This window comes from Nyctereutes procyonoides, unplaced genomic scaffold, assembly GCF_905146905.1.
Source record: "Nyctereutes procyonoides isolate TBG_1078 unplaced genomic scaffold, NYPRO_anot_genome, whole genome shotgun sequence".
NCBI classification, from domain to species: domain Eukaryota; kingdom Metazoa; phylum Chordata; class Mammalia; order Carnivora; family Canidae; genus Nyctereutes; species Nyctereutes procyonoides.
Genome location: NW_026575044.1, coordinates 51,523,636 through 51,550,427, shown reverse-complemented (window position 1 = coordinate 51,550,427; position 26,792 = coordinate 51,523,636). Strand labels below are relative to the sequence as shown.

Genomic DNA, 26,792 nt, shown 5'->3' with positions numbered 1-26,792 from the left:
GTTGATATACTCACAAGGAGAAGGGGCCATCAAAATCAAGTGTTCAGGTTGGACAGTCCACATTTCCCTGGAGGATGATTTATCTTGAGGTGGGCAAGCGGCTTGTGAAAGAAGTGGAGAACCTTGAGGACCTTTAACTGGTAAAACATCCAAAGAAACATTGCCACCATGTTTCCCAGAACTGTCAGATTCACTGTAGAGACAGAAAGAGAAAGGGGGAGATGAAAAAAATAAAAAATGATAAAAAGCTTATGACTAAGGATGTTAACTATTTGCCAAACACTGAAAATGAAATACCATGGTTTCTCACCAACATTTTACTGTGAGGTTTTTACTTTTTTCTGATATTTACTAATATCAGAAAGGGAGACAGAACATGAGAGACTCCTAACTCTGGGAAATGAACAAGGGGTGGTAGAAAGGGAGGTGGGCGGGGGTTGGGGGTGACTGGGTGATGGGCACTGGGGGGGGGCACTTGATGGGATGAGCACTGGGTGTTATGCTATATGTTGGCAAATTGAACTCCAATTAAAAAAATGTAAAATAAATAAGTAAAAGACTTAGCATGGCAAAAAAAAAAGTTTGTTTTTAAAAAATTCTTAATATTGGGGATCCCTGGGTGGTGCAGCGGTTTGGCGCCTGCCTTTGGCCCAGGGCGTGATCCTGGAGACCGGGGATCGAATCCCACGTCGGGCTCCCGGTGCATGGAGCCTGCTTCTCCCTCTGCCTGTGTCTCTGCCTCTCTCTCTCTCTCTCTCTGTGACTATCATAAGTAAATAAAAATTAAAAAAAAATTAAAAAAAAACCAAACAAACTGGTAATTCAAATGAAATTTATAATCACAGAAGCACATGATTTAACTAAAGTTCATTGGGGCATTGCCCAAATTTTCCTACTATATAGCAGAACTCCCATCTTTGTTTAAAGTAGTCATTTAGCAAACAGAGGAATCTTCTCCTCACCCTCTTATCTGCTCCTTTTCCAATCAGACTGCCCCAGGAACAGAGATACAATGGAGGCAACAAACAAAAGTGAGAAACAATTTTAAAAAAATTATAAAGCTTTGTAGTACAACCTGAAATATCTGGGGGCATCACAATGCCAGATTTCAGGTTGTACTACAAAGCTGTGTTCATCAAGACAGTGTGGTACTGGCACAAAAACAGACATATAGATCAATGGAACAGAACAGAGAACCCAGAAGTGGACCCTGAACTTTATGGTCAACTAATATACGATAAAGGAGGAAAGACGATCCACTGGAAGAAAGACACTCTTCAATAAATGGTGCTGGGAAAATTGGACATCCACATGCAGAAGAATGAAACTGGACCACTCTCTTGCACCATACACAAAGATAAACTCAAAATAGATGAAAGATCTAAATGTGAGACAAGATTCCATCAAAATCCCAGAGGAGAACTCAGGCAACACCCTTTTTGAACTTGGCCACAGTAACCGAAGAAGGTCAAACAGTGTATGTTCTCATTCATTTGGGGAATATGAATAATAGTGAAAGGGAATATAAGGGAAGGGAGAAGAAAGGTGTGAGAAATATCAGAAAGGGAGACAGAACATAAAGACTTCTAACTCTGGGAAATGAACTAGGGGTGGTGGAGGGGGAGGAGGGCGGGGGATGGGGGTGAATGGGTGACGGGCACTGGGGTACACTTGACGGGATGAGCACTGGGTGTTATTCTGTATGTTGGTAAATTGAACACCAATAAAAATTAATTTATAAAAAAAATTATAAAGCTACTTCCTTGGCTGTTTAGTTTTCTAAGAACTAGTTCCTCACAATTTAAGTGGTTTTCAAGATAATTTTTAACATCTGTAACTATGACCTTTAATTCTTTGATTGAATATCTTAGAAAAGAACTATCATTTAAAGTATATGGATTCTTTTAATTTTAATATATTATTGAACTCAGGTTGCTAATATTTTGTTGAGGATTTTTGCATCTGTGTTCATCAAGGATATTGACCTGTAATTTTCTTTTTTACAGTGTTTTTGCCTGGTTTCCATATCAGGATAATGTTGGCCTCATAAAATGAGTTTAGAAGCCTTCCTTCCTCTTTAATTTTTTGGAATAATTTGAGAAGGACAGATACTAGCTTTAGTACAGTGAAGAAAATCATCAAAATAAAAAGGCAACCTACTGAAAGGGAGGGGATACTTGCAAATCAAGTATCTGATAAGAGGTTAATATCCAAATGATAAATAACTTCTACAACTCAGTATCAAAAAAAATAATAGCCTGATTAAAAGCAGGCTATGAGCAGAGGATTTAGAATGCAAACTGGTGCAGTCCCTGTGGAAAATAGTATGGAGGTTCCTCAAAAAATAAAAATAAACCTAGCATATTTGACCCAGCAATTCTACTCTAGGTATTTATCCAAAGAAAATGAAAATACCAATCTGAAGAGAGCCTTGAATCCTGATGTTCACTGCAGCATTATTTAAAATAGTCAAGATATCAAAGCACCTATGTCCATGATAAATGAATGGATAAAAATGTGATTTACCTACCCACTGGGTATTAGTCATAAGAAAGAATGAAATCTAACCCCATTTGTGACAACACGCACCTAGAGGGTATTATGCTAAGTGAAATACGTCAGACAGAGGAAGACAAGTAATGATTTCATTTACATGTGGAATCTAAAAAACAAAACCAATGAACAGACAAAACAAAACAGTAACACTCTTAGATATAGTAAGCTGTTGGTTACAGGAGGCAGGGAGAGCAGCTGGGTGTGAGTGAAACAGGTGAAAGGGATTAAGTGGTTCAAACTTCTAGTTATAAATAAATTATGAAGATGTAATATACAGCAAAGGGAATATAGTCAATAATAGTGCAGAAACTTTGTATGGTAACAGAGGGTAACTAGACTTAGTGTGGGGACCATTTCATAATGTATAAAAATATCCAATCACTATGATGTACATCTGAAACTAATAGGATATTGTGAGTTATACTCTAATATATTGTTTTTAACTATAGGGAAGAGGGCAAGCTAGGATGAGTTGGGATGCCCCATGTGGGTGTGTGAGCTCTCATTTGGTGGCTGGGATTTGCATAAAACTCTCAGCCAGTATGAGTTGGCAACACTGTGTCAAGGTAACAGCCCATATGATAAGAAGACTGGTTAAAAACAGGAGGATTGAGTAAATGCAAATATACTGAGGATAATGAAGCCAGGATTCTCAGTATTGGAAATATCAGTGTAAGCTCAGGATTTCAAGATATTTATTAACAGGTTTGGATACACATGGATTTATATATAAATGCATATATATTTCCTAGCTCTATCCAATGAGGGGGCCTAGAAATAGTAACACCTGAAAAGCAGTAGGACACTTACTATTTACACCCCAGTGTCTAATACTATTCTCTCCATTAAAAGGAACCAGAACTTCTATTCCAGGGCTAGGATGGGGAAAGTGTACGTCAAACCTAGAATATCCATTGTGCCAGTGAATAATGAGCCAGGTTAAGTGACCAAATGATGACAGTAAAGGATTAATACTGAATCCATCAGTCCATCTGGATATAAATACACAAAAGGGAGTAAAGTAAATCTTTTCCTTATTGTGGAATGACAACTAGTAAACGTAGACAGAATCAGAAAAATCACCATTTGGTAAATAAGACTACTAACGCGATTCACATAATAATCATCACGGGGTACTACAAGTGTGATAAGGAGCAAGATAACTCATCATCTCTAAGGATCTCCCTTTAAGACATTAGTTAGCTACAGTGGAGAAACCTGGCAAACACCATTTTAATGAAGTTGACAGAAGATACACGGAGAAAACAGCATCACTTCTGTGGTGTGAGCAACATTTTATAGAGTAACTGGTCTATATTCTACAAAAACATCAAGGTCACTGATGAGAAAAGGGCAAGCAGCTGGCCTGTACCTATTTTCTCATTTTTTTTCTAGGGAATGCCCAGGAAGAAAGAAAGCTCATTTGGTCAAAGCCCCTTGTGATCTTCCTAGTGACATCTCCCAGCAAACCTACTAATTTACTTTTCTATGGAATGCTTATAACAGAATGTTCCTGGTCTGTCTAGAATTGGTTATGGTAAAGAAATCTGAAATTTATGAATTTATGCAGCATAGCTGTTTGAAAAAGTATTACATAAGGTATGTAATTATACAAGTATAAAACAGAGCTTTCGCAATTGAAACAGCTCCCCCTTTTGTGTGAGCAATGTATCACATGTGCAACTCAGAGACCTCAGGTTAAATTTGAACCAGAGTAGAGTATTAATGTTGCAAAAAGGGCCTAGGAAGCATCATTAGCAATCCTGATTTCCTCATGTTTCATCTAAAATTATTACTAAAACTTAGTTTTGGGTAGTATCTTTGATTTTGTGGCTCTGATCTGATGATCCAACCCTCTGTGTTCCGTCATGAAAGAGGACAGATGGGGGAAGTGCTCTATATTGAAAGAGGGTAAGGTAAGGTGGGTGGGGATAGGGTGACTGGGTGAAGAGCATGAGGAGGACACATCAGATGAGCACTGAGTGTTGGTAAATTGGATTTAAATAAAAAAGAATTAGGGATGCCTGGGTAGCTTAGTGGTTGAGCATCTGCTTAGGATGTGATCCCAGGGTCCAGGGATCGAGTCCCGCATCAGGCTCCCTTTGAGGTGCCTGCTTCTCCCTCTGCCTATGTCTATGTCTCCGCCTCTCTCTGTGCGTCTCTCATGAATAAATACAATCATTTTTAAAATAAATAAAATATAATTTAAAAATTAAAAAAATTTAAAAGAAAGAGATGGTAAAAGAAGATAGGCTCAATAAACGTAATGTGTGATCTCAGATTAGATTCTGGGCCGAAGAGGAAAGAGGAAGCTTCTTATTTCTTTAATTGTTAAAGGACTTTATTAGTGAACTGGGGAATTTGCATGCAATCTGTGGACTAGATGTCAGTACTTTAACAATATTAAGGTCCTAATTTTGATGGGCTTACTATAGCTATTTAGGAGAGGGTCTGTGTTTTTAGGAACCTTAGGACAAACTGGTCATCATGCCGGCAACTTACTCTTAAGTGATTCAGAAATAAGTTATATATACATGAAAGACAGTACGGTAAATGTGGTAAAATGTTAGCAACTGAGAAATCTCAATGAAAGAAGCATATCTACCATTTTTAAACTTTTCTGTAAATTTGAAATTATTTCAACTTAAACTAAAATATAAAGATGAAATAATAAACACGTTGAGGCAAAAAAAAGTAGAGAAAAAATGAACTCTACTATGAATTAAATTATCTTGAAATCTGGTGAGATGTTTTGTCTGTTTTACCTTTTAGATTCTAAGCTAAGTTTGGAAGAAGGCTGAAGGAATTCACTGCTAGACACAGAATCTCTGAATTCTCCAATTACTGAAAGTATAATTTTGCGCATATTTCCATAGAAGAGCTGAATATCATTTGGTCGTTGGGGAAGATCATACACTGAAACAGAAAATAATGTTTGAAATACATGAGTCTTCACATAATCACACCACAAAGTAACAGATAAACTTATACATCTACAGCCACAGAATATTATTTTCTTAGGTTGAGGGTGGGTGACATTTGAGGTTTACTGCCATTGACTAGCATGAAATTATAGGCAGCTCAGGCCCTGGCCTTGGATGTGGTAACTTCACTTCTCTAAACTCTAGTCTCCCCAAAGATAATATCAAGTAACAATCTTTCTCAGGGGTTGTCCTGAGCATTGAAGTACAATGTGTTTAAAGCTACATATACAAGAAGCTGACTGTGGGCCAGGTACTGTTCTAGTTCCTTCATGTATATTAATCTAGTTAGCTTTCACAACTCTTTGGGGGTAGGTATATATTATCTCCACTTCAAGGATGAGGAATCTGAAGCACAAAGAGGTTAAGGATTCACAATTTATAAGTGGTGGTCTCACAGACATTAACTTTAGCAAATCGAGAAACCAGGCAATAATATAACTAAATACTGCAAATTAATAAAATAGTTCTAAAGTTGAAAATCTCTATATTAGTCCACCTGAATTTTTATATACAAGAAATTTTATAGAAGGTACTTGTATTCTACACTTAAATTAGACATTAAGAGGGGTGCCTGGGTGGCTCAGTCAGTTAAGCATCTATCTGACTCTTGATCTCAGGGTCATGAGTTCAAGCCCCATGCTGGATGTGGAGCCTACTTAAAAAAAAATAGTAAATTAGACATTAAGAATTAGACTTTTAAAAAAGATTTTATTTATTTGAGAGAGAGAGAGAGAATGCATGAGCAGGGGGAGAAGAAGAAGCAGGCTCTCGACCAAGCAGGGAGCCCGACAGGGGATTCGATCCCAGGACCCCGGGACCATGACCGAAGCTGAAGGCAGGTGCCCAACCCACTGAGCCACTCAGGTGCCCAAGAATTAGACTTTTTAAATTAAAAATTGTTAAAAGAATATAGTAAGCATAAATTGAAATTTATAATAACAAAGATATCGTTTAAATCAAGTGTGAAAATATTTGCCACAAATCACACATTTCCAAAAAAGCAAGATTATAAAGACCTGTAATAGCAATGTGCTCAAACAAATGCTATTCAAAATAATCATGTAAAAAAGTTCAACTGCAACATTTCCATAGGTGATCTACTATACAAACCAATGCAACACAAAGTGGGAATGGTTCTTCCCTTCCTCTGGACAATAACTACACCATCTCAAGGAATCTAGTATTCTGGTGTCTCAAAGACCTACCTGAAGTCCCAACTCAACCCCATCTTAGATAGGTGGTCTTGATGGGTTACTTGAGCTCTTAGTTAGGTATGTCAACACAACCCTTAATAGAACGCATTTCTTGAATTTCTGTACACGCAGCTCCCTTTCCTTGGAATATCCTTCCCCATGCTGGTCCCCAGCCTATCTTGTCAACTCCTCATTCTTCAAGATACCTCAAAAGTCATTTCGTTTTAAATGGGGTACCCTTTTTCTGTATTCTCCAGATTCCTTTTTTTTTTTTCTCCAGATTCCTAAACACAGCTCATCATGGCCCTTTGCATATCCTATTTTAATCACTTGTCTTCCCCTTAGTCTGGAGGAACCTAAAGGGCAAGGACTGCATCTTTCACTTCTACAATCAATAAATGAAATGTTGCTGAATCATGCAACTGTGTCAAGTTCTAAACCACTATGAACTCATGCTACCTACTTTTAATCACATTTTCAGGATTGTTGTGGTGTGTTACTAAGTGCTTTCATCTACAAAGCATAATTCAGTTTAACTCCTTTATTTTGGGGGATCTTTCTTACGAAGAAGAGATAAAGAAGATAAAGCTGAGAGATTAAATGGCAGATGGGTCTTGAATTGTTTCAATTCCAAATCCAAGGTCTTTCCATACTCTGCTCCCTTAACACATTGCTGACAAGATCAATTTTCAAATCTTTTCACTATTTTTAACTCACCCCTCCCTACTGTCCCTTTGAGTAGATGATCTAGCCTAATTACCAAAAAGATCATGAACTATTCTACATCACCTCTACACAGGCATAAATATCCTTTTATCATTTCATATTTTACAAGTTATAGATCTTTCACCATTAAAAAACGAGAAAACGAAAATGGGGGAAAAAAACACTACCACCTGAAATTCTACTACCAGAACATAACCACACCATATTTGATGTGTATACTCCTGCAATTTTATCTATGTAGCTGTATATAGACACATTAAATTATTTTTATCAGGAGATCTTAGTATGTAAACTTTAAAATAATTTTTATTAATGAAGAGCTTTCTCATGTCATTTACTATAGAATCATATCATTGCTTTAATTGCTTCAACATATTCTATTACATAATTAAACAATGCCTTATTCTTGGACATTTAGGTTACTTTTAACTTCTTTCTGTTATAAACAATACTGTGGTGAAAATCTGTCCATTTTATTTATTTATTTATTTTAATTAATTTATTTATTTACTTATTTATGATAGTCACAGAGAGAGAGAGAGAGAGAGAGAGGAGAGAGACAGAGAGAGCAGAGCAGGCAGAGGGAGAAGCAGGCTCCATGCACCAGGAGCCCGATGTGGGATTCGATCCCGGGTCTTCAGGATCGTGCCCTGGGCCAAAGGCAGGCGCTAAACCGCTGTGCCACCCAGGGATCCCTATTTTTACATAATTTGTATGTCTCAATACATACTTTTTACATCAGTAATAAACACCATTAGATGCTTAAACAACTCAGCTCAAATAGAATTAAATATCTAGGGTGGAATTATTCCACTGCTGTCTTTTTTGGATTTTTATTTCCAACATTAATTATATCCTCCATAAATTGTACAACAGACACAGAAATCTCAAACTGAGTTTGAGTCTGCAATCACCAAATCCTTTTTTTTTTTAAATATTTTATTTATTTATTCATGAGAGACAGAGAGATAGAGATAGAGAGAGAGGCAGAGATACAGGCAGAGGGAGAAGCAGGCTCCATGCAGAGAGCCTGACGTGGGACTCGATACAGGGTCTCCAGGATCACGCCCTGGGCTGAAGGCAGGTGCTAAACCGCTGAGTCACCAGGACAGCCCCTGCAATCACTAAATCTTAAATAGTAATTACTTTGAATTCAATAATGACCATTCTCCTCCTATTTACAAGTCTACCCAAAGAATAGGTGCCATAGTATGTGATTACATCTAACATTTACATAGCAAAGCTCTCTCATGTTATCTTCACAGTTGTGTATGGATGAGAAGTTAGATATTATAACTCTCATTTACGAAAAAGAAAACAATCTCAGTGACATCCAAAGTCATACAGCAGATGTGTGGCTCAAACTCAGCCTGATTCCATAATCTAAACTAATACTCATCTTCTTTATAACACATCCCTGGATCCAGATACATCTTCTGGGTCATTGGTAGTATTAAGACATGCTGAAATTCTTACCTTCAGTTACTAGTAACTCATCCTGAAATGTCTCAGCAAAATCAACGTTCTGCAGCACACTATGTTCTGGAAGCACTTGTTCTATAATCCCTGGTTTATGCAAAAGGGCTCTGCCAATAGAGGATTTTATTCAAAAATGATTTTACATAAATTAGATTTTCCTTAGTGTACGTGGCAAATCTCACAAATAGCATGCATAATGCATTAGTATATAGATCTCATGTCTTAAATCCTAATATAGGTATTTTTAAAAGAAAATTTGTTTTGGAAATTTCCTTGAAAGTTATACATGGTAGCATAGTCACTGCTTTCAGTTAAATATGAACATCAAAACGAGAGCTCCCTAATATAGAAGTAGAGAGAAGAGTAAAATTAGATTCTCTTCAGGTCTTACATTTTCATTTCTAAGAATTTGATCATAGTTAGGAATTTGTCTCAAGAAAAAAAGAATATGCCAAGAACATAATATAAGTTAGATGTCAGAGAGAGATATTTAAATCACCATATAACTATATTTACCTGGCCCCTTCTAAAGAATCTTTGAGGTGAGAGAACTGAAATGTAAATTTCTAATACTCAGATGTCCACAAACCAAAGAAACCTCATTGCTATATACATGTGGCAAAGAGGTTTTTATGAGGGGGGGAGGGAGCCCAAACCTGGTCATCTAATTTCTCCAAATGTCTGTTTCCATATCTAAAATACTTAAGTGAGAAACAAAACCAGATTCAAAATTGAGCTCTTTATATTGGGTCTATTCTAACATTATGTAGCAGCCTGTCATTCAAGTCTCTTTTTAAACGTCCCAACAACCCCTCACTCAACAGATCAAAAATAAAACAATTCCCTAAATTATGTATCAGAATAAAATATAGCAGAGCACAAAGGGTTAGAAGAAGGAAATGCTGGTATAAGCATATAACCCTTCCCTACTAGGAGCTAATCAACACATGAAACGTTGTGAGCCTCACTCATTTTAGTATATTCAGGCCCTCTATGCTAAGGCAACAAAATTTTATCATACAAGAACTCTGAATTCAACATATAAAAAAGTTACCTATGTTTAAATCACAACTAAATCTAAATGTCTAAGTTTGACAAGATTTTTGTATATTAAACGATATTTAGAGGTACCAAATTTCCTAGAAGCACATGCATCAAGCTAGCCAAGTTAAACACCCTACACATTTCTAAATACAACTTGATCCTTTCAAATAATTCACAACATTCCCAGAAATACTACAAGTGAGTCAGGTGTGTTTATACACAAAATATTCTTTCAATAGTTCTTAAATCTTTTCTAAAATTGACCTACCATCATTAGGAAGATTGTCCTATTATAAGAAGTCTGAGGTGCCTATTTGCATACAGGAAAAGAGGCACAATACAATACATATGTCTAGAAAAGAAGGCACATTACAAATATAGCAGATGAGTTCCCTACAGGCATTTCTTCCTCACATCATGTCGGACTACCAGCTATACAAATTTTATCAAGCTTTTCATCCACCGGTTCACTAATAAGTAGCTGACCATGTTCTGTAACTTTCAAATTCCAAATCGTTTTTAAGCCTTCACTATTTCTACTGAACAGTTTCCCAAACCATCTAAATAACCTACCTTCGATACTGCTGCCTCGAAATTTCATCACCACCAAAGAAGTATATAGTTGACAGTTCTGTTGTGGTTGTGTAATTGTTCTTTCTGTCTAATGGATTATATATTATAGTAACATCCTGATGCCAAGAAAAAAAAAAATCAGGAGTGAATATTAAATATTTTCCTTGAGTCACTTCATTGTGAATTAACTCTAATATGAGCCTACACAATCAGTAGACATGGGTGCATATGATAGCACTTCTAAGATCAGGTAAGTATTTCCACCCCTTTATTACTTTCAAATACTATTTTTTAGCCATAAAATACATAATTCTAATTTCACTTAAAAATGAGTTCGTATTTTTAGTGCTGAGACATACTTACTTCTCGTGTTTTTTCTTTGAGCACAAATTTATCTGGAAAAATCCGTAGTACTTTAGGATCCAGCAAAACTTTTTTCTGAGAATCCTTAAAACCTATTGCTTTAACAAAAGCTGCCCGAGAGCCGGTGTTATGAACAGAAAAAACAATTCTACTTTCTTTGCCAGGTATTAAGTCATTCACTGTTACCATGTAACTGTCAGATAACTTCTTAACATCTTCCAAAATAAGATTACTTGTTCCTCCATATCCAGACAAAGGTATCTAAAAGCAGAAAAAATATATATCCAGAATTATTTTTATGTAAGCAGAAAGCAAAGATTAAATTATAGGCAAAAACCCCCCAAATATAATTAAGATTATAATTATTATTTGTGTACTTTAGCTAGTAGTTACCCCACTTCCAGTCCAGCATTAAAGAACTTTAGAACAAAAACAAAGAGTTGCAAAATTATTTACCTTCCCATATGCTAAATTATTTCATTGTTATAAAAGCAAGCTTAGATGATAAAGGAATAAAAAAATTAGTATGGATAAACTTGCTTAGGAAGTGTTTAGGGTGAAACATACTGATGTTTGTGATTTACTTTTAAATGCATAAAAAAAGGAGATGAATGGCTGGATATGGGATAAAGTAAATATGGAATGTAAGTAGTAGAGTATGTGAGGGTTCACTATACAGTTCTTCCAACTTCCTAGTAATTCTCAATTTTGAAAGTGAAATGTGTTGGTGAAAAAAACATCTATTATTCTATAATCCTATTAGCTTTTCATCTTCCAGAGTGAGAAAGAAGTGTGCTAGAGGGACCAAATAGAAGCCAAGAACTCAAACAGCTCTCAGAGGACAGAATCCTAGCCAGAGTGCAGACTGAAGGCAGGCGTTAGGTGCCAACCGGTGCTGTCTCTAAGCCAGGCTGCTACCACAGGAACAAGGATTCAGAGAATAAAGTCTTTAAATAAAAATACAGGAAGATAGGTATGCTGCTGGGAAACAAACTTTCCATATCCTTTAAAACGTACTCCTTTAAGAGGCGCCTGGGTGGCTCAGTTGGTTAAGCATCCGACTCTTGATGCATTTGGCTCAGCTCATGATCTCAGGATCCTGGGATTGAGCTCCTCGTTCAGTGATGAGTCTGCTTGAGATTCTCTCTCTCTCTCCCCTGCTCCCTCCCCCAGATCATGCATGCATGCTATCTCTCTAAAATAAGTAAGTCTTTAAAAAAAGATAAAAAGGTATTCTTTTAAAAATGATCACTGCTAACTATTAAAATGTATTCCGGGGGCACCTGGGTGGCTCAGCTGGTTAAGCGTCTACCTTTGGCTCAGGTCATGATACCAGGGTCCTGGGATTGAGCCCCACTGTCAGGCTCCTTGCTCTGTGGGGAGTCTCCTTCTCCCTCTACCCCACATTTCCTACCACTCATGTTCTCTCTCTCTCAAACAAATAAAATCTTTAAAACAAATGTGTTCCAAAGTATACCTTGCAAACTTGAAAATATCAACAGCTTATTCTGAGTTGTGTTATGCACTCAAAATAACATTTAAAAAATCAAATTTAGGGACCTCATAAATTGGTACTGGCTTGCCAAAATGAGTACAGATTGGTAGCATTTTAAAATGCTTCAGATCTGAAGCTCCTACAAATCCCTCCTCATTCAGAGTGAGCTCTTGGTAGTTTTGAAAGCCAAGTGTTTCTAATTTCTCTTCCCACAGAAACTTGCAGTAGATTTTACGTATGCAACTAGAAAATAATGGGTAAGTCAGCCTTTGAAAACACTCAACAGAAGTATTTTTCCTGTATTTTTCAAAGCCTAAGGAATCACAAATTAACTGCTGAGTAAACAGTTAAGAAAGAAAAAGTATGATTAAATAAAAAAAATCTGACCAAGGCTAATAGAATCCAAAGATTCAAGAGGAAAAACTACTGTTCCAGGGAAGGGTTTCTTAACCTCACACTATGGACACCCTGAGCTCCATCATTCCTTGTGGTGGGGCCAGCCTGCGCCTTACAGGGAGGTTAGCTACATCCCTGGCTTCTACTTACTAGGTGCCAGCAGCACCCTTTTCCTACCCTCAGTTACGACAACCAAAAATATGTCCACATATTGCCAAATGTCCCCTGGAGGGTAAAACAGTCTCTGGTTGAAAACTGCTGCTCCACAGGACTGGAAAACAGAGGCAGGATGAACACTCAGAGCCCATGCAATAGATAAAAATGAGCTTTGCTGCCAGGTAGTCTGAATGTGAACCCTGGACCACTTACTGCTGTGTGAGATGCACCACCATCCCAAGCATCTGTCTAGGTTTGTTTCCCTATGTGTAGAATAGAGACAGTAGAATGAACTAGGTAGTTCCTTTTAAAGATAAAGTGTGGTATTCCATGTAGTGACAATTAAGAGTAGGGCCTGGCATATACTCAGCATCCAATCAATATATTTTTATTGCAGTCCCACAATGCTTTATGGTACACAAGGCATAATTTCACTTATTTCTCAGAACCAAACCAAGAAGATAAGTGAGTGAAGCATGAGCAAGTGGAGACTATCCAGAGTGAGTGTGAAGAACAGAGGCAAAGCTATTCCCAATGTCTCATCGCTACAGTGAAGTGCTCTTGCACCACTGTACCAGGTTCTTTATCTCCACAAAAATACATTAGTGCTGGTAGTCCAAGTCTTCTTGTGAAATAAAAGTCATATTCATCTGTGCACTTCAGGTCCCATTTAGTTCACCTCTGAGAGAACAGGTGGCATTTACATAGGCAGGACTCCCACTAGGGTTCTGGTTTGTCTTAAGAGAACATCAGCCTGTACTTCTGTTCGGTGACTGTCAAATCAAATGGTCCTGCCCTAAACAATCAGGGAATTATTAGTTCTCCAGAAATTCTTAAGAATAATCTTAACATCTTGGCTAGTAAACACGGAACTTATAGAAATCTATTCAGGATAGTCCCTTCCAGTTCTCTCCACAAACCACTTGATTTCTTACTTGAAACCAGATCATCAGGATATGTGGTACTTTGGCATTGTGTCCTCAACTCACACAAAAGACTGTTGTTCCTAGAGACAACGACTTACATCTTTTTCTTTTTTTTTAATTAAGTAAACCCATCCCCCAACATGGGGCTGAAACTCACAATCCTGAGATCAAGAGTCACCTGCTGTGTTGACTGAGCCAGCCAGCCCAACTACTTACATCTTTAAACAGCTTTGCCCACCACAGCTCATGTAGCCAAAGGAAGAGCTCCACAGAGAATATGTCAAGCTTCAGCAACAAAAAAAGCTACGTTTGCCATAAAGATGTACTATTTAATTAATTAATTAGATTCTATTTATTTATTCATGAGAGACACACACAGAAAGAGAGAGAGAGGCAGAGACACAGGCAGAGGGAGAAACAGGCTCCATGCAGGGAGGCCGATGTGGGACTTGATCCCGGGACCCCAGGACCAAGCCCTGAGCCAAAGGCAGATGCTCAACTGCTGAGCCACCCAGGCATTCCAGATGTACTGTTTTTTAAAAAAACTGGCGGTTCCTGGGTGACTCAGTTGGTTAAGTGCCCAACTCTTGATTTTGGCTCAGGTCATGACCTCAGAGTCGTGAGATCAAGCCCCATGTCAGGATCCTCACTGGGTATGGAGCCTGCTTAAGATTCTTTCTCCCTCCCCCTCTGCCCCCACCCTGTTCACTCTTGTTTCTCTCTCAAAACAAAATAATTTCAAGCTTTTGGTACTGTTAATCTCGTAACTCATTGCATTCCCTCTTTGACACTAGAAAATGGACCAAAATTTTAGTTCAGCCCCACAGCCAAAAACTGTGTAGCTTTAAGGTATGCACATTTATAGAATGTGTGTTTCATTTGATTATTCTTTTCTTTGTTTTTCTCAATGATTTACCACCTTTATTTCTCACTGCTCTGACTATATCTAAAGAAATGAGTTAAAATCCTTTCTAAAAATTACACTGGGAAGGAACAAAATATAAAAGCTCTTGTTTTTGTATCTCTAGTTCTGGAACAGAGTCTAGTAAATGGTGTCAGTGGGTATTTTACTGAATAGAGAAAGTACAATTTACTTGGAAAGTCAATATTCTTAAAGTTTGATCTGAATTTACCAAAAAGTGTGTTCCTGTAAAGTTGGGTACATTTCAAAATGCTCCAGCTGAAATGAAACTTAGAGGCATGAGAGATGGTTTCCCACAAGAATAATATGGCGGCTACTTTTAGAACATTACACTTGTACAAAGCACATACGTACTCCCTAACTTATTTGTAAAGCGAGGCAAATATCTATTCTGACTTATAAAAAAACAGAATATACACAGTTTACCAATATTGAACTAATAATTATAACATGTCAGAAACTCCATGGGAGGAAAAAAAGCAATAAAATCATCTTACCGTGAACTTAATCCCTGGTTGCGATCGAATTCCCAGTTGTTTAATTTCTAGTTTAGCCAACATGCAAGATAATCGAGTAGGTGCAAATAACACAGAGATGTGAACATCTTCTTTTGGACACATTCTAATCTCACAGTTACTGGTTAGTCGTTCTTCAGAACCAAAAGTGTGTTGAAGCTACAATTTAAAAACAATTACTGCATACAACATAGCAGGAGCACAAATACAACTACCATCAACCCAAATTTTCAAAGCTGAAGCACCATATGAGGGTCTGTGCATGTAAATGGTCTGAAAGAAGACGAAACAGCACCACGTACTGTACAAACCTGAAAGCAGTCCTGGTCTTGTCCTCTAATGAGGAGTCGCAGATGCTGAGTTGTAGCTGTACAATTATTTCTTAAAGCCAGCTTCTGAAGCCTAGAAACAATTACACATTGTAAATGCAGTTTTCCTCCACGAACATTGCTACAAGTATAAAACCAAAGCCAATTACACTTGACTGCAATGTCAAGAGACGAACTGGATTATGCACGCCACTGTATTAGCAGCCCAGGAGGGGTCTCCAATGTCCTAGGATTCTACATTTTTGAAAACATCCTCACAACGTATTCATCTTGTCAGAGAAATTCTGGTTTAATCAGTCTCCTGTTATAGCTACTTAGCCGACCTTACTATTTATACTATCCATGTAAGTCTTACCTGTCTTGTTAAAGCAATCAATGAAAATCCAGAGTAACAAATTCATTAAATCACTGAGTCAACACCATGCTTAGCTTGAATTTCTAGTTTTCATGGGAACAAGGAGTCCCTAGCACATTGCTTAGATTTTTTTGACTCTCAGTAGTCTGCACAAAGTAGTCTTTTAAAGAGTACACTGAATTAACCATACTTTTAGAAAGTTAGAATATGCAGCTAAAATAGACTTATGAATAATAGCTGGCTGCTGGTAAAAATAAAAAATAATCCTTCAATCTGAAAATTTAAAAATCCTCTCTTCATTGGGAGGATAGAAAATCATGAATAAATCTCCATTTATTCAAATTTTGAACGATGGCAGTTAAATTATTTAAACTGTGGTCTATGCCTTGTCCACTCTGGGTTAAAGGAGAAGGTTGCTGTGCTTAACCTCAGAATAAAATCTAAGACCTTCAGTTATCAGCATATCTGAGAAAAGCATTCACAGGAACACAGGGTAAGACTTACTAAAAAAAAAAAAAAAAATGCTTCAAAAGTATTTATTTATTTATTTATTTATTTATTATTTATTTTTATAATTGGTTGTCATTTTCAAGTAGAAGAGTTATCAATTGGGGGGGGGGTTCAGTTTCTAATTTTAAAAAGGAACTATACAGGCAGCCTGGGTGGATCAGTGGTTTAGCACACACCACCTTCAGCCCAGGGCGGGATCCTGGAGACCCGGGATGGAGTCCCACATCGGGCTTCCTGCATGGAGCCTGCTTCTCCCTCTGCCTGTGTCTCTGCCTCTCTCTGTTTCTCTCATGAATAAATAATAAAATCTTTTAAAAAAATTGTTTAAAAAATGGACCTATACAAAAAGGGTTAACTTTTTTATTATATAAGATCCACACAAATTAATTAGAAAAAAATACTAAATCCTAACCAACAAATAGTCAAAGTACATATGCAGACTTACGAGAGAGAAACTGGAATGAATGAATATATGGAAAAATGCTTCAAAAACATTTAAAAAATCCAAAAACATTGGAATGAAATACCATTTGGATAACTTACCCTTAGAAAATAAAATTTTAATTTATTAGTTATCATTTCTATCTTTACTGAGGCATAACCCATTACTTGATGAGAACACTGCCCCCCCACATTATATATGAATTTTTTTCTCTTTACTCTCAAAGAACAACTCATTTCAAATCTGCATTTTGCACTAAGCACCTTTTTCCACAAAGGCAGGCAGGGAGAAGCAAGTGCCACCCGGAAGGGCACCAGCATCCCTCACCCTCTGTTTCTGCGTCCTCTCCCAGAACCCATTGGGTCACAGCCCAACTACCTCCTAGGACATTCCTAATGGACAGAAAATAGGAAGATCTCTTTCTAGGCAGACAGTGTACCACTTTATCATAAATTCTGCTGCAACATCCTTAAAGGAGTTGCGAAGATGACTGGGATGGGAAAAATAATCGTTCTGTGTAGGACACTATCACAGAGGTAAGGGGATTACAGAAACATAGGTTCATAGTCTAGCTAGGCAAGTGCTGCACTCAAAACTGTACATACATGTTTCCCATGGATCTATTGCCTTCAACAAGCCCACTTTTAGCCATCATGGGGCGTAGAATCCACGGACTAAGGTATTATCCTTCTCACGTGACTGGCAAGCTCCTCCAGGCTGAGTTAAAATATCTAACCAACTATAAACAGGAGACATGAAGCTCCTCAGGTCAATTCCCTGGGGTGGCACAGGGATTATACTTCCATCTGCTGGAATCGAAGGCAGCCATGAATCTTCACGAGGAAGGCAAGTCAAGAAATAAAGGAGAACAGCATGACGGCCCCTCCCTCAGGAGAGGACAGGGGCAGGGGGGAGGATATACCACTGACAAGTCCAGAAGTATGCACAAGACAGTGCCCCCATTTCCAACTTAACTCATGTAATTTCTTATTTAAAATAAAAGGGCAGGGAGGATGCCTCAGTGGCTTAGTGGCTGAGCATCTGCCTTCAGCTCAGGGCATGATCCTGGGCCTGGAAATCAAGTCCCACACCGGGCTCCCTGTGAGGAGACTGCTTCTCCCTCTGTGTCTGTCTCTCTGTATCTCATAAATAAAATCTTATAAAAATAAAAAGTTTAGCACACATTAATTTTGTTTCAGATGAACTGTAAGATTTCAGGATGTCATGGCATCTGGAGCAGCTAGATTTTAAGAGCAGCCATCTCTACTCTATTAATAATTTGCTGCAAATGATTGAGGGCACAATACCTCAAACTCCCTGCCCTTCAGGATTTTTTGAAGATCTAGCTGAGAGAATGTTTACTGGGAGCTGCTTCAAGAGCACACACAGCCCACCATTTTTCTAGGTGCCTCAGCTGTCTCCATCAAGCCACCACATGCTTCAGTACCCAGGAAATGCTGCGAGCTGAGTATTCACATGTGACACGTCCATGCTGGACTGAGCACCTCAAAGGGGAAGCATCCTGATGGGAGTATTTAATATGAAGTTGTTTTACTTTGAGATTCACTATATTGTATGGATCTCTCTCTAAAAGGACCCCTGGAAGAAGCATCTTTCTAAAGTCTGTAGAAGGAACAGCCTATCCTCTCTCACACAGCAATGGTTTGTTCTTAAACTTCTGAACACTAACTTATTTCAGGATGATGGGAGACGAGTCAGAACCCGGGAGAAGAGTTAGAACCCAGGACAAGACCCACCTCAAGTGTACAGGGTCTGCAGGTGAGCCTTTGGGCACTACCTATGGTGCTGATGTCCCTTTTCCCCACAGCAGTTAGCCCTCAACTGTTTTGATCTTACTGTGTCTTTTTGAAAGTTAATTTTGGAACAAGACAAGATACAGATGACTACATGAATAGTTAAGCAGATGTATGACCTCTGTAAAGTAAGGAGGTTCAATTAGATCCTTTTTGCACAGACAAAACTATAATTTTAAAGAAGTACCCTATAGTATAGATTTAGCCAGGAGGTTCTTATCTCTCAGGGACCACAGAAATGTATTGATAAAACATTCAGGTCATATACAAAAATGCAAAATATGAAAGAGGAGACACTGAGGTTTAATAATTACTAGGTTATTAATTAGTATATTTGAGGTTGATAAAAATTTAGCTATATTGCTAAGCTTACAAAGGGAAAAATATTATACTATACATTATAGGTCAATCTACTCAGAGTTCATATTCAAAATGTATGATCAAAACACATATAAAAATAAGATTCCAGATGTAATTCACATTAAACAGGACAAAATATATCTGCTCTGTTAAATATGTCTTATACTCTTTAAAATACCAAGTAGTCACTAGTGACTTTGTAAACTCCTTTAGCAGAATGCAAGGTTTTCGAGTATTTTTTCTTCCTACCCTTCCATAGGGCTTTCCAGAGAAGGAAGAAAGAAACTCTTAATTGCCTGAACTTGGTAATCAGCAGAGAAAAAAAGCTTAAGAAAGTGTAAACTTAGTTTTTTGGACTGCAGAGGTGAAAATTTTAATTAAAACATCTGCATTCATGATCTGAAGATTAAGGAACGTAAGACAGCCTTATTTCAACTCTAAAAACATTAACATGGTCATAATTATCAAAGCAGAGAATAACACTATGGGAAGACAGCAGAATCTTCACGTTCAGAAGCTGCTACATGCATACTTACTGTGTTCTACCAAGAGGAACACCTCCCCAGGCCAGAAACTGCTTGTTGGACAAAATCGATGGAACATCTGAGCAGCAAGAGCCAGGTGTCAGAGGTTTATTTCCTGAAGAAACGACTTCACCTTTTAACACCACTTCATATTGAGGTCCAAAGGGCTGCACAAATATTTTCAAGATCCTAACAAAGAAAACCATCTAAATTTAACGTCCAAAGTTCACTTCTATTGGCATCTATTCCCCACAAGCTTCCTTTGTCCCAAGAGATTGGACTGAGTGCTGAGAAAACAATTACATTCCCACCCTTACAGCTTATATTCCAGAGAAGAATACAGACAAGGAAAGAGACGATCATAATATCATCTACTTAATGGGAGCGGGCAAGTTCAGAGGGCCATAGGAATATTAGCGACTACTCTTTATGAGGAATTTGGCAAGAGCCGAGGAAAGCTTCCCAGATGAGAGAATTAACTCGGTGAAGTTGCAGGCATGCGCACCAGGCAAAAGTATCCACATCTGTGCAGGCTAGCCCCTCTCTGAAAGATCATGTAACAGACTGAGCACACTAGGGTATCTATAACCCAGGTGGAGGCCAGACCACATATGTCTCAGGAGAGCATGCTTCTAAGCTCTGTTTACCAAGCAAGTTCAAATACTAATGATGATGGTGCTCTGACCACTGCCAGGTAATACTCACTGAGGATCTGGGCACCAAAATGTCACAAGCTTGGAGAAGGGATGGGAGTAAGGGAAGTGTCTTTAACATCTAGCGATGGTTTCCTCGGAGAGCGAGGAAAAGTTCATGAGAAACATTAAGACTGATGTTTTATTATTTACTTTTGTCAGAATATTCTTGAAAATAGTAATTTCTTAATTTCTAGTCAGGTGGTTTAAAAGGAGAGTTTTAGTAAACAAAAAAGAAAATCTGAGGCTAAAAGAGGTTAAATGGAGCTACATTATTAGGTGAGAGAAAACATGTACTCATTCAGGCTGTGGAATGAAGCACAGGTCTATAAGCAGCTGTTTTGAGCAAAAAGTTAAAGCTTGCCATTATAAATAATTTTATATTACCTTTCCTCACAGGTCTTGGGGTCCTCTGGAGTAAATGTAACTGTAACTTCTCGTTCTTCTCCAGGTTTAAGGAATAGATTCTCTGGATCCACTGAAAAGTGACTTCCTTGATCTGGAATCTAAATATTTACACAATTATAACTAAATGCCAACGTCTGCAAAAGGGGCTTCTAGTCCGCTCCTCTCGTTCTTCACTTACTCTGACAGGTGACTTTTCCCTTGTGCCTGTCTGTCACTGCCCTGCCTCGTCTTACTCTCCTGGAAAGGGCACTTCCTCTTCCATAACAAACTTCATCTCCCACCCTACTCCTAATATCCTTTAGCTCACCCACATGTCTCAGAAATAATGCCTCCGTACGTGATCACTCTCCTCCAATTCCACCTGTCTATAGGACAACACACACAGTTTCCGGGAACTAATCTAAGAACTTGGTTTTTACTTGTAAAACATCAGATGTCAAAGTTCAAGTGCCCTACCATCTATTTCATACTAGTTTAACCACCAGCTTTTAAAGCCCACACACAGGTTCTTGCATTTGACCCCCATGGCACTCTGCCAAGGTGGCAGCTGAGCAACCTCCACAATATGAGGATATACTTCCATTTCACAGTCTAAGAAAATACCATGTCATAGCATTCTGACACAAATTCTTACCCTGATATCCAAGTAAACGTCAATATTCCCTGCATTTTTCAAAGGTAAGTGCTGCTTTGTTGAGGAAGCCACACTGGCAAACAAGTGCATAGTCTAGAGGATGGGGTAAAACCGACATTTAAAACAATATCACAACAAGAATGAAATCAACCTTAACATAAAATCACGGCAAAGAGAAGTGTGGATACCTGTAAGTCTTTTGGAGCATGTATCCTAGCTATTCCTGTTCTTGCTTGGAGACGAACACTTTTAATGACTGGTGTAGGGTTTGGGCTATCAACTTCTATATCCACTCTTGCCAAGAACTCTTCTGCTGAGTCCAAGATCTCTGTAAAAGTTCATTTTTTTAGTTACAGACCTGAGAGTTGTTCAATTCTTTTTTTTTTTTTTTGAAGTTTTATTTATTTATTCATGAGAGACAGAAAGAGAGAGACAGAGACACAGGCAGAGAGAGAAGCACACTCCCTGCTGGGAGCCCCATGTGGGACTCAATCCCAAGATCTAGGGATCATGACCTGAACTGAAGGCAGATATTCAACCTCTGAGTCATCCAGGTGCCTGAGAGTTATTCAGTTCTAAATGCCTCATGTGGTCCAACACTATGCCCTCAGGGGTCACAAGAAATCCTAAGCAAGATGACTTTTTAATGAATTCAAAGAGGAAACAAATGAGTAGAGGGGAAGGAGAAAAAGAAAATATCCAACTGGTAGATGTGACAAAATCAGTGAACAGTAAGATCCCAACAGGTCTTCAGCAGTACTTGCTGGGGTTACCTACACAGGAGTTTGACCCAAAACAGCATGGTCTCTGCCCCATCTTTAAAACAACATAAAATATTTGACAAATTACTCAAAGTATTCACATTTACTGATGGAGGAACTACTCCTCAATTTTGTGGCGTATTTATCTACAAAGTAAAGCAATTTCCAAAAAATATACACATGCTACCTGAAGAAGTGATCCGTTTCTTTGGACTATGGAAAAGAACCCAAATTATCAGAAACTCTGGATCCTGTAAAACAAAATAAAATAAATTTACACTAGCATTAAGATTTAAACCTTAAAGAAAGGTAAGTTGTTTGGAAACTTAACTTCCTCTTTAAATCTAAGGCAGTTCTTTAATCCCCCATCTTACCTGTCCATCATAACTAGCAGGCATCACGTGGTTGACCACAGAAGGAGCTGCAAGCTGAGCAATCACATCGGCATATGGAGTCTCTTTCCAAGAGGCATGGATGGGTGCCTTGGAAAATGTGAAGCAGCGCCAGGCTGCGGCATTCTGTTCAGAAATCGAGAATCAGTTTCAATAAAGCCACTAGGACAATGTTGGTGTGATGTTAAATTTGTGGACAGAATCCTTAAAAAAAATTATTTCCATAAGAAAAATTAATCAAGAATGATATTAGCAGTGTCTACAATTCCAAATCAATGTGCTCTGTAAAGTTTTCTTACTGTATGTTAGTACTTACAGCATTAATAACAAGTCTGATTGGCACAGTGGCATGAGTCTTGTTTATCAATTTTAATGGCAGAGCTTTCCAGCTTCCGTAAGTCAAGTCACCAAAATCAAGAACATCTTTCTTTTCTATATCTACCTAATTATGAAAAAAAAAAAGACCGGTTTCTAAAAAGCAATGTATTAATAAACTTCACAGCTTATATTCTTATCACCACTCTTTACAGCCACAAATAGTTGTCATGAAATGTGAACTTATCTAAGTTTCCCTAGGCAATTTTACAACTGCTATTTTCTACAAAAATAATGTTAAATTCTTTGTTTTTGAGGTAGTCCTTGTACCCAGATATATACTATAGGACAAAGCAATATATTTGTTGTTGCTACTTTGAAAAGACTGTTAGATATTAAGAAAGACCATTTTATAACATATATAAGCTTCCCTTCATTGAGCTATGAGCTCTATTATACAATTTTGACTTTTCAATTCCCTTCAAAATGTACATTGGCATTTTCAGATTAAGTCCAAATTTCTGACAAAACTGAAAGTGTTTAAAAATATATCAAAACGGACATCAAAATTTAGAATGAGGGCCTGTCATCACAGCAGATGACTTCTTTAAACACTGGAGAACAACTTAACACAGACCCTCACACCCATACATGTAGAAATGTTGGATAATATTTAAAATACACATACATTTCTTTAGCCTGGTTGAATATAAAAGTAAAAAACAGACTGGCAAATGGGAGCTGACTTCCATGGTGGACCATGAAGGTCTGATCAATCCACTCCCAAGGTAGTTGAGTTTCAACACCTGCCTGAGAACAGATGGCAGGACCCTGAGCTTGACGGGAGCAGGGCAAGGCTTTGGAATGGAATTTAAACTCCCAATGTCAAATGCAGAAATTCAAAGAAGTGCCCTTTTTATGAAAAGGGACCTGGAAAAACTGTTTCCATGGCTGAGGAGATAACAGGGAAGATTGTCTGGAGATCATTTTGCAAGAAAGTAAAACCTCAAGCCTATACCACATGAGGCATGGGAACTCCAAGTTGGAAATCACTGAGGGGGAGGTGGGGCAAGATGGCAGAAGAGTAGGGGGTCCTCAATTCACCTGGTCCCACCAACTTACCTAGGAAGTTTTCAAAACATCCCGAACACCTACAAATCCGACCTGACATTTAAGGAGAGGACAGCTGGAACACTATAGAGAGAAGAGTTTTCGTTTCTAATAAGGTAGGAAGGCAGAAAAAAATAAAGAATCAAGTGGGGGAAGGGCCCCACAAGGAGCGGGGCTAAAGCAGAGCAGCAACAGCCTCTGGGCCAGGAAAGCCCAGCCTCAGGAAGTGGGAACTTTAAAATTCTGCACCAGAGTTTTCTGGGACAGAAAACTGCTCAGCAGGGAAATCAGGCAGAATCGCAGGGGGCAGTGAAGCCTCTAGATTCCCGGAGTCACTAGTAGAGGAGGGGCACCCCGGGGAGAGCACACCGCAAAACCCGGTGATCTCCACAAAGGGCTGGAGCACCACAGCCCTCACTGCATTTGGGAGAAGCCAGTTGGTTACAGGGGCGGATCCAGATGGAGGTGGCTGAGCCCCATTCCCTTTGGGAGAGGTGGTCCTCGGGAGCGCGGTTCTTTAGGGTCTTTGGCCTTTTATTTTTTACTACTTTTAGAATTTGTTTGTCACTTTAGTGGTCTTTTTGTTTTATTTTCTTCTGATCTTTTTAATTTTCTGGTCTCTGACCTCATCAGAATCATCCAGAGTGGAATTCACTTAGGTTGTGGCTGATACTTTTGACTAATCCTACTCATATAGCCACTCTGCACTGGAAAAAACGAGTAGAAGGAAGAATTCACTATAAAAGAATGAATCAGAAACAGTACTCTCTGTCAAGAGTTACAGAATATGGATTTTATTCCATGTCATAAAGCCAATACAGAAGCACAATTTTAATTTTTTTTTTTTTATTTATGATAGTCACACAGATAGAGAGAGAGAGGCAGAGACACAGGCAGAGGGAGAAACAGGCTCCATGCACCGGGAGCCCGATGTGGGATTCGATCCCGGGTCTCCAGGATCGTGCCCTGGGCCAAAGGCAGGCGCCAAACCACTGCGCCACCCAGGGATCCCTAGAAGCACAATTTTAAAGCTACTGGGGACTCTGGAAAAAAGCATAAAGGACTCTAGAGACTTCGTTACCGCAGAATTGAGATCTAATAAGGCTGAAATTAAAAATCAATTAAATGAGATGCAATCCAAACTGGAGGTCCTAAACTGCAAGGGTTAATGAGGCAGAAGAAAGAGTGACTGACATAGAGGGCAAGTTGATGGAAAGGAAGGAAGCTGAGGAAAAAAAACAATTAAGAGCCCATGAGGAAAGGCTTAGGGAAATAAATGATAGCCTCAGAAAGAAGAATATACATCTAATTGTGATTCCAGAAGAGGCCTAAAGGTAGAGAGGGCCACAAAGTATATTTGAACAAATCATAGCTGAGAACTTCCCAAGTCTGAGGAAGGATACAGGCATTCAGATCCAAGATAGAGAAGAGACCCCCGCCCCTGCCAAAAAAAAAAAAAAAAAATCAATAAAAACCGTTGAACACTTCAACATTTAGTAGTGAAACTTGCAAATTCCAAAGATAAAGAGAAAATTCTTAAAGCAGCTCAAGACAAAAAATTCTTAATTTATATGGGGAGAAATATCAGATTAACAGCAGATCTCTCCACAGAGACCTGGCAGGCCAGATGGGGCTGGCATGATCTATTCGGGGTACTAAATGAGAAAAACATGCCACCAAGGATATTTTATCCAGCAAGGCTGTCATTCAGAATAGAAGCAGAGATAAAGAGCTTCCAGGATAGGCAGAAACTGAAAGAACATGTGACCAGCAAACCAGCTCTGCAAGAAATATTAAGGGGAACCCTGTAAAAGAAAAAGAGGGAGCCCAAAGAAACAATCCACAAAAACAGGGACTGAACAGGTATTAAGATGACATGAAATTCACATCTTTAAATAGTTACTCTGAACGTGAATGGGCTAAATGACCCCATCAAAAGACGCAGGGTTTCAAACTGGATAAAAAAGCAAGACCCATCTATTTGTTGTCTACAAGAGACTTATTTTAGACCTAAGGACACCTCCTGCCTGAAAATGAAGGGGTGGAAAACCATTTACCATTCAAATGGTCCTCAAAAGAAAGCTTGGGTAGCAATCCTCACATCAGATAAATTACAGTTTATCCCAAAGGCTGTAGTAAGAGATGAAGAGGAAAAAAAAAAAAAAAAAGAGATGAAGAGGAGCACTATATCATACTTGAAAGGCCTATCAAACAAGAAGACCTAAAAATCATGAATATTTATGGCCCTAATGTGGGAGCTGCCAAGTATATCAATTAATAACCAAAGTAAAAACACATTTAGATAATAATACACTAATAGTAGGGGACTTCAACACAGCACTTTCTACAAATGACAGATCTAAGCACAACGTCACAAAAGAAACAAGGGGCTTAAATTATACACTGGACCCAGATGGATTTCACAGATACATACAGAACTTTCCATCTGAATACACGTTCTTCTCCAGCACGAGTGGAACTTTCCCCAGGATAGAAAACATACTGGGTCACAAATCAGGTCTCAACTGATACCAAAAGATTGGGATTGTCCCAATCTTTTTCATATTTTCACACCATAATGCTTTGAAACTTGAACTCAATCACAAGAAGAAATTTGGAAGAAACTCAAACACATGGAAGTTAAAGAGCATCCTGCTAAAAGATGAATGGGTCAACCAGGAAATTTGAGAAGAATTAAAAAGATTCATGGAAAATAATGAAAATGAAGATACAGATGTTCAAAATCTTTGGGATACAGAAAAAGCAGTTCTAAGAGGGAAATACATCACAATACGCTTGTATTGTAATCCCTCAAAAA

At 38.3% G+C, this 26,792-nt stretch overlaps 1 protein-coding gene across 8 annotated transcripts in view; it reads right to left on the bottom strand.

Annotated features, from left to right (window-relative positions):
- The window catches only part of CEP192 (centrosomal protein 192), a 156,383-nt gene that overhangs the window by 28,317 nt on the left and 101,274 nt on the right, over positions 1-26,792 (bottom strand). For all 8 annotated transcript variants that reach the window (XM_055323535.1, XM_055323537.1, XM_055323540.1 and 5 more), the window contains 14 exons: positions 22,866-22,991; positions 22,532-22,675; positions 22,345-22,408; positions 21,585-21,724; positions 21,397-21,489; positions 20,742-20,860; positions 19,675-19,851; positions 15,640-15,730; positions 15,311-15,487; positions 10,919-11,179; positions 10,556-10,671; positions 8,936-9,045; positions 5,322-5,472; positions 15-193 (listed from right to left, as the gene is read on the bottom strand). In XM_055323535.1, the coding sequence (XP_055179510.1) occupies positions 15-193; positions 5,322-5,472; positions 8,936-9,045; positions 10,556-10,671; positions 10,919-11,179; positions 15,311-15,487; positions 15,640-15,730; positions 19,675-19,851; positions 20,742-20,860; positions 21,397-21,489; positions 21,585-21,724; positions 22,345-22,408; positions 22,532-22,675; positions 22,866-22,991 (1,948 nt within the window). The remainder of the gene's footprint in view (positions 1-14; positions 194-5,321; positions 5,473-8,935; positions 9,046-10,555; positions 10,672-10,918; positions 11,180-15,310; positions 15,488-15,639; positions 15,731-19,674; positions 19,852-20,741; positions 20,861-21,396; positions 21,490-21,584; positions 21,725-22,344; positions 22,409-22,531; positions 22,676-22,865; positions 22,992-26,792) is intronic.